Source organism: Artemia sp. Qi Xiang Cuo, chromosome 13, assembly GCF_049724085.1.
Source record: "Artemia sp. Qi Xiang Cuo chromosome 13, ASM4972408v1, whole genome shotgun sequence".
Classification (NCBI taxonomy): Eukaryota; Metazoa; Arthropoda; class Branchiopoda; order Anostraca; family Artemiidae; genus Artemia; species Artemia sp. Qi Xiang Cuo.
Window position 1 is genome coordinate 35,799,116 of NC_142806.1, and position 16,624 is coordinate 35,815,739.

The 16,624-nt window shown below is 35.2% G+C and overlaps 1 protein-coding gene across 1 annotated transcript in view; it reads left to right on the forward strand.

Annotated features, from left to right (window-relative positions):
- Prp5 (pre-mRNA processing factor 5) overlaps positions 1–16,624 on the forward strand; it is a 186,667-nt gene that overhangs the window by 153,283 nt on the left and 16,760 nt on the right. The window contains exon 18 of the mRNA XM_089099124.1: positions 15,812–15,969. Within this exon, the coding sequence (XP_088955250.1) occupies positions 15,812–15,969 (158 nt within the window). The remainder of the gene's footprint in view (positions 1–15,811; positions 15,970–16,624) is intronic.

A 16,624-nucleotide genomic window follows, 5' to 3' on the forward strand; every position in this document is an offset into this window, starting at 1 on the left:
CGTAGTGTTTTTAGAATTTGTCTTTTGGTTTAATTTCACGCAGTATCTTTTTTAAAGCGAGGTGCTAAGCACATTTTTACGTAACATAAAAGCGGTTTAAGCAACCCCGAGTCGGAATATTTGAAACTAAATATACAAGGAGGGTAGAAAAAGAGTTTCTACCCTTCTTGAAATCGCTTGATTTTTCTCTGTTACTGAATCAGGTTTTTATTAGGTATATAGCACGAATATGTAAGTAGGGTTAGTCAAAGAACATGAAAAAAACTCTAAAGATAACTACTGCAATCCCAATCTGTTTGGTAAATTCAACGATACTACAGACGGAAACAGCAAAAAACACCACGCCTGAATTGGAAGCAATGTAGTGTGTTTAAACAATCAAATGAACTGGTAGATTTGGGAAGACAAAATGTTCTGGTACCCAGGGACATCGATCGAACAAATATGGAATATATAAGGTAGTCACGACATTAAGATGCAAAATCGAGAAGAAATTTTGGAGTCGTCAAGTTTCTAGTAAAAATCCAAATGTATTAAAAGCTTATAATTATTTTGAGATTCTCCATGCTAGGTCAGACCATCTACTGGAACTAAATATTAGTTTACATTACACACAACGAAATTATAAATCTTTTGACATTAAGAGTAAAAAATGACCCAAAGGAGAGTCCTTAATAAATTTTAATAGTCAGACAGCTTTGAAGTAAAGATGTTAAGTTGTGGTATTGGCTGTTTGGAGATTTAAGCAAACGCTAAAGCCTTCTTCAGTAGCACATGAAAATCAAAGCTTCCTTACGTGCCTCATTGTAACCCACTATTTGAAAAGGGTCTAAATCTATAGTTGGTGGATATAATTTAACTTAGTGCAGTTTCGGTGCAGAGGTGCTTCTGTTAGTCGGCGTGTTTCAACACATAAATAAATACTTATCCTTGATCACCATCAATAACGTCGGTAACTAATCGTAGGACCAGGCCATCAAAGGCCAACACCGCCGCGTACACTCTTTCTCTATTCTTGACTCTCTTGCACGAAGTTCCTACATCCTTTAGATATGTTTTGTAACTTTTTTTCAATCAATTCCAAGACGTTTTGGATTATTTTACACCCTTGTTGGATTGCCATAAAATAAGATTCCTGGTGACCCATCATTATCTAACTGTGACCTAACCATTTTAAACATTTTTTCATTATATTCATAGAAAGTGGAATTGTACCACATGTTTTGCATACTCTATCGTCAAACAGGTCGTTCAGTTATTATATAATCGTTTAAAGGAGTACCAGGAAGCCTGGGAGACGACTCGCAAAAAGTACACGGATACGGCCGAAGAAACACTGGGGTTTAGAAAACCGGTTAAGCAACAATGGATATCCACAAAGACCTGGGATCTCATACCAAGTTCCAAGAAACTGAAGCAAAACTCTCTTGTCGAAAATAGTCAATCAATGTCGACCAATAGCTTGGCGTACAAAGAAGCTGATAAAAAAGTAAAAAAAAAGCCAGTTCAGACAGACGGCAATATATGAATGAAAAGGCTAGGCAAGCCGAAGTAGCAGCAAGCTGTGGAGACACTTGAGCCTGGCTTGTCAAAGAAATAGTACGGAAATCAAATTTACGCGAAAGCCTTGGAAAGAATATGGAGGGAGATTCCTGACAGATGTGAAAGAACAGAAGCAATGATGATCTAGTTATTTTGAATGTTTGTTAAATCACCGCGCACCTTTAGTTCCACCTGATATACCGTACCAACCTATCGTTAATCTCAGCATTAGTGACGACGAGCCGTCAGCCAATGAGATACTCTCAGCAGCTGGAAAAAACTGACAAATGGGAAGGCTCCTGGCACAGACAGCATTTCAGCAGAAATGATCAAGTCTAGCCTGAGACGAACCTTAGCCATCTGCTTATCCTTCTTCTCGGGAACTATATTCAATCTCTTCAAGAAAGGAGATGCAAGAGATTGCGGGAACTGCAGAGGCATCAATCTTCTCGAAATTTTGGCGAAGCTTTTCTCGACCTTAATTATACTAGGAAGGCTCGGACCTGCCTTTGATCCCCACATGCGTGAAGCACAGCATGGATTCAGGCCAAAATCATCCTGTGCCGACCTTATCTTTTCTCTATATACGATGCTGGAGCAATCTAATGAATAGAGACAACGCCTGTACATACTGTTCGTCGACATCGAAAAAGCTTTTGGTTCAGCGGATCGTCAAACCCCGTGGATATTCTTATGTTCCTACGGCATTCGCGAGAAGCTAATCCGTCTAATAGTTGCCATATACGAAGAGATGGAATGCTTTGTAAAAATTTCTGACGGCAACATGTGCTACTTCAAAGGGATGACTGGTGTCAAGCAAGGCTATATTCTGTCAGCATTTCTATTCGTCCTTGTTGTAGACTACATCTTTAGACAGTTAAACGGACATGGAATCCGAATCAAAGGAAAGTTTCTCCATGGCGACAATTTTGCCGATGATGTTGGGCTCATAGAAGTTGGCAAGCAAAAGCTCCAGGAATTCCTGGTCAAACTCGCGAAGAAAGCTGAACACTTCGGACTATACATTAACGCTCCAAAGACTAAAGCTATATTAATTAGCAGTTCGCTCATGGGAATCCTACTAGGAATTAAGATATCGAACAGGTGACAGACCTTAAGTATTTAGGGAGTACAGTTACCTCCCGTGGTGACTATGGAAAACAATAATGCATCAGAATAGCCCTAGCCAACGCAGCATTTTAGAGACTTCAGCCAGTCTGGAAATCCGTATAGTTCTCATAGAAGCTGAAATTCAGACTGTTCTAGAGCAATGTTTTGTCTGTTCTGATTTACTCCATGGGATGCCTAAAGCTAACCGCGGAACAGGAGAATCGTCTTACTGCCTTTGAAAATAACTGTCTTCGGCGAATCCTAAAGAAGACCGTCACCGAGGAAAACCAAAGAACACGCTCCGTAGAACCTATGAACAGGACAGAAGAGCCCTCCAGACAAGTCTCATCCTAGAGTGAGAGGGCATCTATGCAGCGGCCCACTTGAGGGGAGATTGGAGGCTACTCATTAGTGCCTTGCGCGCCTCTGGAGGCGATGGAGGAACTAAGGTCTAAGGTAAGGTCAAAGGAGAACCTAATACAATTCTGGCGCAATCCCTCTGGGAAATATCTAGCATATCTTCCTCGACATTTCAAAGCGCCCACGTTTGGAGCCATATTTGACCGCTGTCATTACAGTGCCATTTAATAATAATAATATATTTATTTATAACCCACAAAATAAAATGATAGAACTGTGGAGTAAACAAAAAGAAAAGAAAAAACAAACAAACCAAAAAAAAAAACAATCATAAACATACGATTCTAATACAACATTTATAAATTAACACGATTCAAAAAATAGCCAAAGAGGGTCAAAAACACCAATCATTTGCTGAGTTTTAAAATATTAATCTGCAGATTTTTGTATCGGTCGCGAGGGCGCATCAACAATGTCAAATTTAGAAACAATTCTATGGTTTCGGTACCAACGAGGCAAACGCAGCAGATATTTACATTACTTAAAATATCTTGAGCGTATTTTCTTCGTATCCTTCTTGCGAAGGAGGAAAGCAAAACCAGAAAGATAAAAACAGCAGGGGCACAAAAACTAGAATAAAGACGGCAAAGTCCTTTTCGGTTATACCGACCTAGATTGGGTGAAATTTTTCGGTAACCAACCCTCATACTTTTCAGCACGCTGGACGTAATAGCGGAGCAACTAGTCGAAAGTGACGTGGAAAAAGATAGACCTAAGCATTTAATACTTGCTGAACATGTTATTGTTCAGCAAGCAAAGAGGTGATGCTGGTGGAGAATTCCCAAAACATAAAAACTCACATTTGGCAGCATTAACTGAAAAGTCTTCTGCGGACAGTGCAGCTGAAAGCAGGTCGAAGTTTGCAATTAGACTTTGTTTTGTCCGGCTAAGAAGCAGAACATCGTGAGCATAAGCAGCGTGACTTATGCCTAAACCATAAAACCGTTCGTGGTAACGAACTGTAAGTAAGGAGAGACCCGGCTCAATAGTAACCAAAACTCTAAAAAACGGAATTTTGATACCAATAGATACATCAGAAGAATCAGATTTTTATGCTGATTTCAAATATATAAGTTTCATCAAGTTTAGTCTTGCCAATCAAAAGTTACGCGCTTCAACCGGGGAAACAACCCCTAAAAGTCGTAGCACTTCAATGAAAATCACACCATGAGATTCAGTGTATCAGAGAACCTTACTATAGAGGTTTCAAGCTCCTATCTGCAAAAATGTGGAATTTTGTATTTTTTTGCCAGAAGAAAGATCACGGATGTGTGTTTTTGTTTTTGTTTTTTTGTTTTGTTTTTTTTTTCCAGGGGTGATCGTATCAATCGAGTAGTCCTAGAATATCGTGGGGCGGCTCATTCGAACGGAAATTAAAAGTTCTAGTGCTCTTTTTAAGTGACCAAAAAATTGGAGGGCAACTTGGCCCCCTCCCACGCTCATTTTTTTCCCGAAGTCACCCAATCAAAATTTTGAGATAGCCATTTTGTTCAGCATAGTCGAAAATCTAATTAATATGTCTTTGAGGATGACTTAATCCCCCGCAGTTCCTGGGGGAAAGAGCGAGACGTTGAGGAGGGGACAGCCCCTTTCATATACGGAATAATTTCTGTTCGTTTTAAGTTTTAACGTCGTTCCTTACTTTCAGTTAAAAAAAACTTGTTTTTTTATTTAATTATTGTAAAAAACTGACGGTTGAAGACGTCGGAGACACGACGCTAAAACACACTTAAATATGCTTGGAGGTAACACGGCACCTTGCCTACGTTGATTTAGTATCATTAGCTTAGTTTGAAGAGTTGTTTTTCTGTTCTATCAAATTCTTACCAAATCCAAAAGAAATACCCTGCTTCTCTGCTATTTTACTTGATATAGCTTCACTGTATCTACAATTTTTACTAATAATGCTACCTAAGTAAGTAAAACTGATTTGGTCAGTTTTGTTGGTACGTATCATCATCTCTTTATACTCATCGATTCCTAATTTAAGCAATTGAGTCTTCTTCAGATTAATTTACTGACCTGTTCTCGAGCTCTGAACTCTTTAGGCCTCCAAAAATATATTTAACTCCGTAACATTTTTATCTAGGACGCTCATGACATTTGCAAAATCTTGGTCTCTGAAAGTTTTACCTTCCTGTTTGACACCGTGATCTTCCATTGCCTTTGCTGTGCTCCTTAGGAAAAAGTTTATCAATATAATCTATATAAACAGGGTTAAAATACAATCCTGCTTGACCCCCGATTAGACACCGAACAAACTGTCCTACCTTGACCCCACCAATATTATTCTCGTACATGACAGTAATCACTTTAACGTATTTGATGTGCCATGCAAAGATAATGCTTTCACTAAAGCTTCTTTGCGAGCTTAGTCAAATCTCAAAAGCTATGGACTAAAGTGGCCTGATAGTTCAGGGACATCTCAGCAACTAGTTCAAGTATGAAAAGTTGGTCAACGCGTCCTCTCTCTTTGATTTCATCTCTTAAACTATCTACAGTATCTGTTAGTACAATAAGTGTCATAATGCTAAGCAACTTTGCTTCCTACTAAAACCAAGCTAGTGCCTCATTAATCTCAATATTCACTCTTATAAATTCCTTATGTAGGTTAGTTAATGTTTTCTAAAACCGTACGCATCTGCAGTTTATCAAAAATATGTGTTCAGATTTTTTTTTTTTCTAAATCTAATTTTCAACCATCATAATCTGTATAGTCATTTACCATAATTTCAATGCCTGTAGCCTCAACATTTTTCAATCTTTCAATGCCTTTTGAATACTCTTCCTCATCAAACAAACCATCCCACTTCTAAATGATCAAATATTCTATCACAATTTTCTATTTCATTCCATGCAAGTTAGTCACGGTTTAGACTTTAATGGACCTTTGGAAAGCAATAACGTTGTTACTGAATTTCCTGTTGCCTTTTTATGTTAATTTTAATGAGCTCCCTGAAAAGGATGGATAATTTGAATTACTTGGGCGCCCTTTTACAATCACATATGCAGTGTATTCTAATCTACTCGTTTGCTTTCGCTTCAACAAATTACAGAGAATAATTCCTGTCAGACATCCAAGACAAGTTGGATAGGAAATAAGGTTTAATGGAATACACTATTTTTGCTGTGTTATGAAATAAAACTTTAGCCGAATTATAACCTATAACGAAAAGAAACGAAGTTACATAATTATTTTAAGTTAAAACGAACAGAAACTACTTTGAATAAACACATGGATCTTAAGACAGAAATTGAAATGAATCGTTCAGTTAAACTTCAAATAAGATTTAGGCTGCCACCTGTGTAGGACCCCTCTAAAGGCACGAGCATTATTTCCGCTTTACTGAAAAACAAACAGATTGATTCAGCAGTTGCTTGCCTATTGACGTTTTAAAAGTTTCACATGGGATTTTCTTTGATTTTAAATAAATTGAATTGAAATGGTAAAATATTGCCGAAAGATTGTCCTTTAAAATAGTCGAAGTAAATTTATTTGAAATGTGTGTATGTTACAAAATGCTTGTTGTTTCCCGTACAATTGATCAATGTTTCGTTGTTTGTTTTTTTTCTTCTTTTTCGATAGTTATGACAAAAAAACCTCTTTTTCAAGTCTACACGGTTTATGTTTTAATGTTTCTCCTTACTTTCAGTTGAATTTTTTTTTATTTAATTGCCTGATCGTTTTTTTAGTAATGCCAGGAAATCTGGCTCAACCTCCACGGAAGAATCCCTCCTCCCCACGGACCTATAGATAATTCAACCCTGGTAAAAATTTACCGCGGACAATTACCCTTAACATCTCCACCCGTAAAATTGAGTCGGCAAAGAGAAAGCAAGACATAAGAAAAATTTCGTAGAAGGAACTTTGTCGTATTATCTCCAAAGGCATAATTATTCGGCCTTTTCAACTATGCTGAACAAAATGGCTATTTCAAAACTTTGACCAGACGATTTTGAGAAAAACGGGGCGTGGGAGAGGGCCTAGTTGCCCTTCAATCTCTTTGGTCACTTAAAAAGGGCAAAAAAACTTCAAATTTCCGTTCGAATTAGCCCTCTCCTGATATTCTAGGACCACTGGGTCGATACGATCACCCCATATATATATATATATATATATATATATATATATATATATATATATATATATATATATATATATATATATTATATATATATATATATATATATATATATATATATAATATATATATATATATATATATATATATATATTTATATATATATATATATATATATATATATATATATATATATATATATATATATATATATATATATATATATATATATATATATATATATATATATATATATATATATATATATATATATATATATATATATATATATATATATAAATATATATATATATATATATATATATATATATATATATATATATATATATATATATATATATATATATATATATATATATATATATATATATATATATATATATATATATATATATATATATATATGTATATATATATATATATATATATATATATATATATATATATATATATATATATATATATATATATATATATATATATATATATATATATATATATATATATACACGCTTCCATGATCTTTCTCCTGGCAAAAAATGCAAAATTCTACATTTTTGGATATAGGAGCTTGAAACCTCTACAGTAGGGTTCTTTGATACGCTGAATCTGATGAAATATTTCTTTATGACATCCTCCCACCCCAACCGTGGACGACTTGCTTTTCTTTTAGCCCTAGACGGTTGGCAAAAAAGGACAATCTTCGACAATTTGCCATCCTTCATCCGCAGAACCTGCCCTATCCATCTCAGCCTTTCTCTCATTATAGTCCTAGAAAGCAGGATTGAACCACACTTTTCGTATAGCCTACTGTTTGAAATACGGTCCGTCAGCCGGATACCTAGAACAATCCGTAGGCAATTTTTCGGGAAAAATCTAGCAAATCTTCATCCGCGTTTTGGAGCGTCCATGCGTTAGAGCCATATTTGACCACTATCATCACTGTAGTTTCCAATATTTTAATCTTGGTTTGCAGGCTTATCTTTCTATTCTGCCAAAAAAAATTAACTTTGAAAAAATACCCTGAGCCTTGGCTATTCTACTTTTAACATCTTCACTGCTTGAACCCACCATCTTTACTAATACTCCCATTGCCTTTCTTGTGCTCCTTAAGACAAAGTCCATCAAAATGATCCGTATAAAGGGGGGTAGGACACAGCCCTGCTTAACTCCCAGTTTAATACGAAGCCAGCTGTCAACCTGATTTCTTACCTTAGCCGCGGTAGTGTTATTCCCGTACGTAGCACTAATCAATTTAATGTATTTGTCTTGTATAACATACAAGGATAAGACCTTCGCTAAAGATTTTCTATCGACAGAGTTGAACGCTTGCTCATAATCTATAAAACTGAGGACCAAATGTGTTTGATGGCTCAGGTAATTCTCAATTATTAACCTAAGAGTGAAAATTGGCTTTTTCTAAAACCACACTGCTCTTTTCTTATAACATTGTCTACAGCATCTCTCAGTCTAAAAAGTATCATATTACTAAGCAATTTGCTACCTGCAGAGACCAGACTGATGCCTCAATAATTACCAGACTCACTCTAACCACCTTTCTTATACACTGGTTTAATCAAGGTTTTCCTAAGATTGCTAGGTACTTCCTCTTTTTCGAAAATTATATTCATAGTCTTCAGTAACTTATTTCTAACCTCATAACCACCATATTTAGAAAATTCGTTTACTTCACTATCAGCACCTGGAGCCTTATTATTTTTTAATCCTTTTAATACTGTCGCTAATTCTTCCTCACAAAACAAATCTTCCTTCACATCCAAGGCATCACAGACTTTTTTAATTTTCCTCTATATCTTTTAATGCAACTGTATCTCGGTTTAGCACATTCTCAAAATGTTCTGTCCATCTCTCTTTAACTCTTTTCTAATCACTAATCGTGGCCCCGTTCCTATCTGTAGCTGGGACAAGTCCGGATTGATTACTCCTCCTTAAATTATTAACAAGCAATTAAAATATTTTACTATTATGCCGTCTAGCCGCGTCTTCCAGATCCTCGGCAATTTTATCCATGGCTTCCACTTCACTCCTCCTTAGTTAATATTTTAAGGCTTTCTCTTCTTTCTTTACACTCTGTCTTTGCAAAAGCTTTCGTAATCTCTTTCTTCGATCGTACCTCAAACATTTGTTCTGATTCCCACATCACAGCAGAACTTAACTTTATCAGGGACAAACTTTTTGGAAATGGGTATCCTATTTTATTTATTAATAGTGTAATTAACTGTAGACTGAAAAGACACTCCCGTAAAATTAATGATAGTTTACCATGTGAGATTTCCGACAAGCCTTCAGACATACTTTACCTCCCTTACATCCCGAAAACCAATACAAATCTTAAAAAAGTTCTCACACAAAATAATCTGTATTTAGTATTTACCAATAAATTCAAAATCATAGATTTCCTAAATTCTGGTAAAGATAAAACCCCAATCCTAACTTCCTTCCCTAAGACACCATCAGCAACTCAAAATTGTTTTCCTAAAACTCTTCCATCCATCTTCCACATTGTCAAATTTTAAACTCTCTAATTTAGTATCCAGCTGTTCCAGAAATTGTCTCCCAAATTCGTCATCCTGGAGTCTACCAACATCATCCAAAATTTCAGCTTTAAATTAACCCTAGACACTAATAGATGGTGATCTTTACTTTTAACATAAATAGTAGCACTCCTATACAGTGTCTAGGAATAATTTAAAGCTGAAATTTCGGATGATGTTGGTAGACTCCAGGATGAGAATTTTGGAGATACTTTCCTGGAACAGTTGGATACTAAATTAGAGAGTTTAAAATTTGACAATGTGGAAGATGGATGGAAGAATTTTAGGAAAACAATTTTTGAAGTTGCTAATGGTGTCTTAGGGAAGGAAGTTAGGATTGCAGCTACGAATATTTGTGAAAAAGTTTTATGTTTAATAAACAGGAGAAGGGACCTGTACGATAACTAACAACAAAAGTACGAAGAGGAATAGGGAAATCTTTCTGTAAGACAGTGAAGATAATTCGAATGAATATTTCGGCCATATGTCCAAGGGCCGTCCTCAGCAAGACAAAAATATATAAAAGAAGAAAGACTTACAACAACGTGTGGCCAATCAAACCAAAAATTAATAATTTTCAAAGCAGTCCCAGCATCCTTACTTCAGCGAAGTTCAACCAGGACTGATAAAAAGTGGGTTAAAACAAGGCGATTCAATGAGATGAAAGAAAAATAATTTAGAAACACGTTCTTATTGCCAATCCAGCCTTTTTGGCAGCTAACCTCAAGGGTTTTTTTGTGACCGGTTCTGTTTTAATGTCTATTGTTTTTTTCAAATATCTTGTAAGATCATTTTTAATTAAATTTGTTTATAGAGCATTTAGTGTATATTCCCCCAAGTCCCTATTTAAAGAAATATTATTATTAATCCTAAGTCTGATTTCAATTGCTTCTCGGACTACCTGTTTTATGCCTAGGTCATTGCAAATAAGGGCAGATTCATCAAAAAGTATATTGTGGCTAGGATTTTTATTGTGGCTAGGATTTTCAAATACCTGGCTGCCTAAAGCAGAATCAAATGAAACAGTAGAAATATTAGAATTTAGAGCTTTGAAAATATCATATATATGCTATTGTATGTTTCTCTAAATTCTGGTGTGTTCTACCTACATAGTATTTACCACAATCGCATGGTATTTGATAGACCCCTCTTTGACGGGTAACTGGGATTTTATCTTCACCAGAATTTAGAAAATTTATGATTTTGAATTTATTGGTAAATACTACATACAGATTATTTTGTGTGCAAACTTTTTTAAGATTTGTATTGATTTTCGGGATGTAAGGGAGGTAAAGTATGCTTGAAGGCTTGTCGGAAATCTCACATGTCAAACTATCATTAATTTTACGGGAGTGTCTTTTCAGTCAACCGTTAATTACACTATTAATAAATAAAATAGGATACCCATTTCCAAAAAGTTTGTCCCTGATAAAGTTTAGTTCTGCTGTGATGTGGAAATCAGAACGAATCTTAAGGGCACGATTGGCGAGAGAGATTACGACAGCTCTTGTAAAGACAGAATGTAAAGAAAGAAGAGAAAGTATTAAAAAATGAACTAAGGAGGTATGAAGTTTAGGCCATGGATAAAATTGCCGAGAATCTGGAAGACGCGGCTATACGGCATAATAGTAAAATATTTTACTTGCGTGTTAATAATTTTAAGAGGGAGTAATCAATCCGGACTTGTCCCAGCTAAGGATAGGAACGGGGCCACGATTAGTGATTAGAAAAGAGTTAAAGAGAGATGGACAGAACATTTTGAGAATGTGCTAAACCGAGATAGAGTTGCATTAAAAGATATAGAGGAAAATTAAAAAGTCTGTGATGCCTTGGATGTGAAGGAAGATTTGTTTTGTGAGGAAGAATTAGCGACAGTATTAAAAGGATTTGAAAATAATAAGGCTCCGGTTTCTGATAGTGAGGTAAACGAATTTCATAAATATGGTGGCTATGAGGTTGGAAATAAGTTACTGAAGACTATGAACATAATTGTCGAAAAAGAGGAAGTACCTAGCAATCTTAGGAAAACCTTGATTAAACCAGTGTATAAGAAAGGTGATTAGAGTGAGTCTGATACTTATCGAGGCATCAGTCTGGTCTCTGCAGGTAGCAAATTGCTTATTAATATGATACTTTTTAGACTGACAGATACTGTAGACAATGTTATAAGAGAAGAGCAGTATGGTTTTAGAAAAGGTAGAGGAGGTGTCGACCAAATTTTCACTCTTAGGTTAATAATTGAGAATTACCCGAGTCATCGAACACCTTTGATCCTCATTTTTATAGATTATGAGCAAGTGTTCAACTCTATCGATAGAAAAGCTTTAGCGAAGGTCTTATCCTTGTATGTTATTAAATAAAAAAAGCAAGTTTTTTTAACTGAAAGTAAGGAACGACGTTAAAACTTAAAACGAACAGAAATTATTCCGTATATGAAGGGGGCTGTCCCCTTCTCAACGCCTCGCTCTTTACGCTAAAGTTTTTTTATTGTTTAAAAAAATAGAGTTGTGAGAAAGTCAAACTTTAGCGTAAAGAGCGAGGCCTTGAGGAGGGGACAGCCCCTTCATATATGGAATAATTTCTGTTCGTTTTAAGTTTTAAAGTCGTTCCTTAATTTCAGTTAAAAAAACTTGTTTTTTTTATTTAATTTTTTAACGTTTTCTAATTAATTAAGGTTTTTTTTTTGTATAACACAAAAATAATAATAAAAAAAAAATTTTCATATTATATTTTGTTAAATGGCTTTCTCGAAACTTGTTTAATTTTATTTACGAACGTTTTTATTAGTAATAAATATACGTAACTTAGAATTAACTTACGTAACGAACTTCTATATTCATAAATTTTTAACACGTATATTAGGGGTTCGCCCCCTAGTCAATACCCTGCTCTTTAAACTATAGTTCGAATTTTTTTTCCAGTTCTTTAAAAATGACCTCTTAATCACAATCAGTTGATCAGTTGAAAAACTTGTTTTTTTTTATTTAATTCCTGATCTTTTTCTTTAATAATGCTGGGAAATCCGGCGCCCCCTTCATAGCAATGTCCCTTCCCCCATGAAAACTTCCTTCATGGAAAGATCCTTCCATATAGCCCTTGACCCTCTCCTTCCTCCACCTACCAGAAAAAAACTTCTCTGAAAAAGTTTGTATACTTCCCAATAACCAATACTATATGTTAACATTGAGTAAAGTTCATAACTTTCAGCCCTCCCCCTGGGGACTTTGGGGGATCAAGTCATCCTAAAAGACATTTTTATCATATTTTCGACCATGCTGAACAAAATGGCTATCTCAAAATTTTGATCGGGTGACTTTGGGAAAAAATGAGCGTGGGAGGGGGCCTAGTTGCCCTCCATTTTTTTTGGTCACTTAAAAAGTGAACTCGAACTTTTAACTTGCGCTCGAATGAGCCCTACCACGACGTTTTAGGATCATTGGGTCGATACGATCACCCCTGGGAAACAAAAGACAAAAATAAAAGCAAACAAACAAATAAACACGTATCCGTGATCTTTCTTCTGGCAAAAAATGGAAAATTCCACATTTTCGTAGATAGGAGCTTGAAACCTCTACAGTACGGTTCTCTGATACGCTGAATATGATGGTGTGTTTTTCATTAAGGTTCTATAACTTTTAGGGGTCTTTCCCCCTTTTTTCGAAAATCAGCCAAATTTTCTCAGGCACGTAACTTTTGATGGGTAAGATTAAACTTAATGAAACTTATATATTTGAAATCAGCATAAAAATCTGATTCTTTTGATATATCTATTGGTATCAAAATCCCGTTTTCTAGAGTTTTGGTTACCATTGAGCCGGGTCGCTCCTTACTTTCAGTTCGTTACCACGAACTGTTTGATACTAGGCAAATACATTAAAGTGATTAGTGCTACGTACGGGAATAACACTACTGCAGCTAGGGTAAGAAATGAGGTTAACAGCTGGTTTCGTATTATACTGGGAGCTAAGCAGGGCTGTATTCTATCTCCCTTTATACGGATCATTTTGATGGACTTTGTGTTAATGAGCACAAGAAAGGCAGTGGGAGTATTAGTAAAGACGGTGGGTTCAAACAGTGAAGATGTTAAAAGTAGAATAGCCAAGGCTCAGGGTATTTTTTCACAGTTAAAATTTTTTGGGGCAGAATAGGAAGATAAACATGCAAACCAAGATAAAAATATTGGAAGCTACAGTTATGATAGTGGTCAAATATGGCTCTAACGCATGGACGCTCCGAAAAGCGGATGAAGATTTGCTAGATTTTTTCCAGAGAAATTGCCTACGGATTGTTCTGGGTATCCGGCTGACTGACTGTATTTCAAACAGTAGGCTATACGAAAAGTGTGGTTCAATCCTGCTTTCTAGGACTATAATGAGAGAAAAGCTGAGATGGCTAGGGCAGGATCTGCGGAGGAAGGATGGCAGATTGTCGATGTCCTTTTTGGCCAACCGTCTAGGGCTAGAAGAAAAGCAAGTCGTCCACGGTTGGGGTGGGAGGATGTCATAAAGAAATATTTCAAGGAAATGGGAACACCCTTGGAGAGTGTAAAGAGGGGGGCTTTGAATAGATTGGAATGGTGGAGGAGCGTGCGTAGCTGCGCTGGCCTCAGGCGGCTTGGTGCTGCGGTTAGTTGTTAGCAGCAGTAGTAGTAGCTCTTTACTTAAAGTTCGTTTCTACGAACTGTTTGATTAGTACTTTTATATCTTTTTTCCGATGGCTATGGCAAAAAGATAATGGTTAAATATATTGGAGAATCACGCGACTGATCCTCCGTCATTCTCAGATCATCATCTAATCAGATTTAGAGTCGAAATGTATTAACAGAAAGGAAGCTTATGGGGACATAAGAAAACCAGTTGGTTCTCTTATAAACAAGTGTTAGTCGAAGAGGTACTAAATCTGACATTAGAGCGTGAAGAGACCGAGCAGGACCTGGACATGATGGCAAAAGGGCTCTCAAAAAGCATGAATAAGGCTATCAGGAAAGCAGTCTCCCGCACTCATCTATTACTCATCTATGATCCATCTATGAGCAATCAAATTGAATTTTTCTAGATACTAGATCAAAATTGTATTTCTTCTAGGTACGGGCTTGGAACCTCCATCGTATGGCTATCTAATGTGCATAATTTAATTGTGTAATTTTTTAAAAAGCATTCCCCTTTGTTGGAGTGTTTTCCAGTTTTTCTAAAATTTTACAAATCTTCTCAGACTGACAACTTTTACGAGTGACTTTCAATCTTATAAAATCTGTATATTATTGAGATATCACTGATATATATATATATATATATATATATATATATATATATATATATATATATATATATATATATATATATATATATATATCTGATTGTCTAATATTCAAAGCTGTGGTGTTTACTTTGCGCTATTTCTACTTATTTACTTTTTGTTATGTTAGCAGTTGACTGTTTTTATGTCAAATACAGATTTTTTCCTTTTATCGTTCATTTTACTTGCCTAACTTCTCTGTCATATTTTCTAATATAATACTAATTATTATAATGGAAATAATATATGCCTTATACAGTAAGACTAAAAATGAAGCCATGGAAAAATGTTTACGTATATAGGCTCGTATCAATACTAGCCAATCGAAATTGGGTTGAAATTTGTCCAACAGATTGAAAACGATAATGAAACATAAAGGCTAATATATAGATAAGGAATAGGAAAAGTATTCTATTTCCTTCCGAAAAACGAACATTTAAAGGTAAACTATATGATAAATAAATGGTTTTCTTTTAACTTATGTGAAATATGTTCATAAAACATAGCCCAGATTTTGTAAATCGTTAAAAAATCACCGAAAGTACAATTATAATTTGCTTTATCGAAACCTTGACGATGAAAAAGCTTTAATTTTTACTGTAGAAGGGATGTAACTCCCTTTAATTTCCCTATAGAGAAAAATAAATAAGAAATTAGTGATAAGTCGCTAATGGTAGAAGTCCTAATCATGGATCGATAAAAAAAATTCTTTCTCTTAGTTAAAGTTAACTTCTATTATGGTTTCAGAGCTAAAGTACATGAAAATCATTGCGCTTTCAATTGTAGGCTCAGTATTAACCGGCGCTGCATCCAAACCAGCAGTAGACAAACTAGAATTGGCTAGAAAGTTGGCCTCAAAGATTACTCTTTCAAAGCAGGAAGCATCCATGTCACTTCCTAATAAAAATGTGTTTGAGGCAGTTGCAAATCCAATCCTTATTTCGGTAAGTTTTACTTTCATTTATGTCCATTAACATATCTTAGACTGGTCAGAGGCTGAAATTGCTAATTTCATGCAAGAAACAATGCTGAAATATTTTAGCAGTAGATACATTGCTGAATTTTATTTTTAATATGGCAATCAACCATTGGATAAAGCTCTCGGTAGTTCGGTGTTTGCTAGGTTTTGAGCATAGAGAACGCACCCAGATACATTTTCGAAAGATCTTTTTCATGGTGCCAGCGATAGGTGCAACCTAGTAAATGACAAATACCGACCAATATAGTATTCAATAGCCGTATGTTTTTCCTGTTTTTCTGGTTTCAATCCTTCTTTGTTTTTCTAACATTTCCATGAGTGTTCAAAGTTAAAGACTCAATCCATTGTTGAATCCAATATCTAAAAATCTCAAAAGAAAAAAAAACGAGGCAAAAATCTAAAATGAAAGAAGAAAAAAGTTCTAGTTTATTAAAAAAAAAGTTTAAAAAAAACATTCCTTTATTTTCATCAATAAAACCGCAACTCCTTTCACGACTACTTTTTCATAAAATCTTGAGAATAAGAGGAAATCGAAAATAACTTTTTGAGTACTTGGTTCAAAAGATTTTACATCTTCCAATACTTAAAAAAACTAATTTTGAAATCATCTTGGAAAGTAT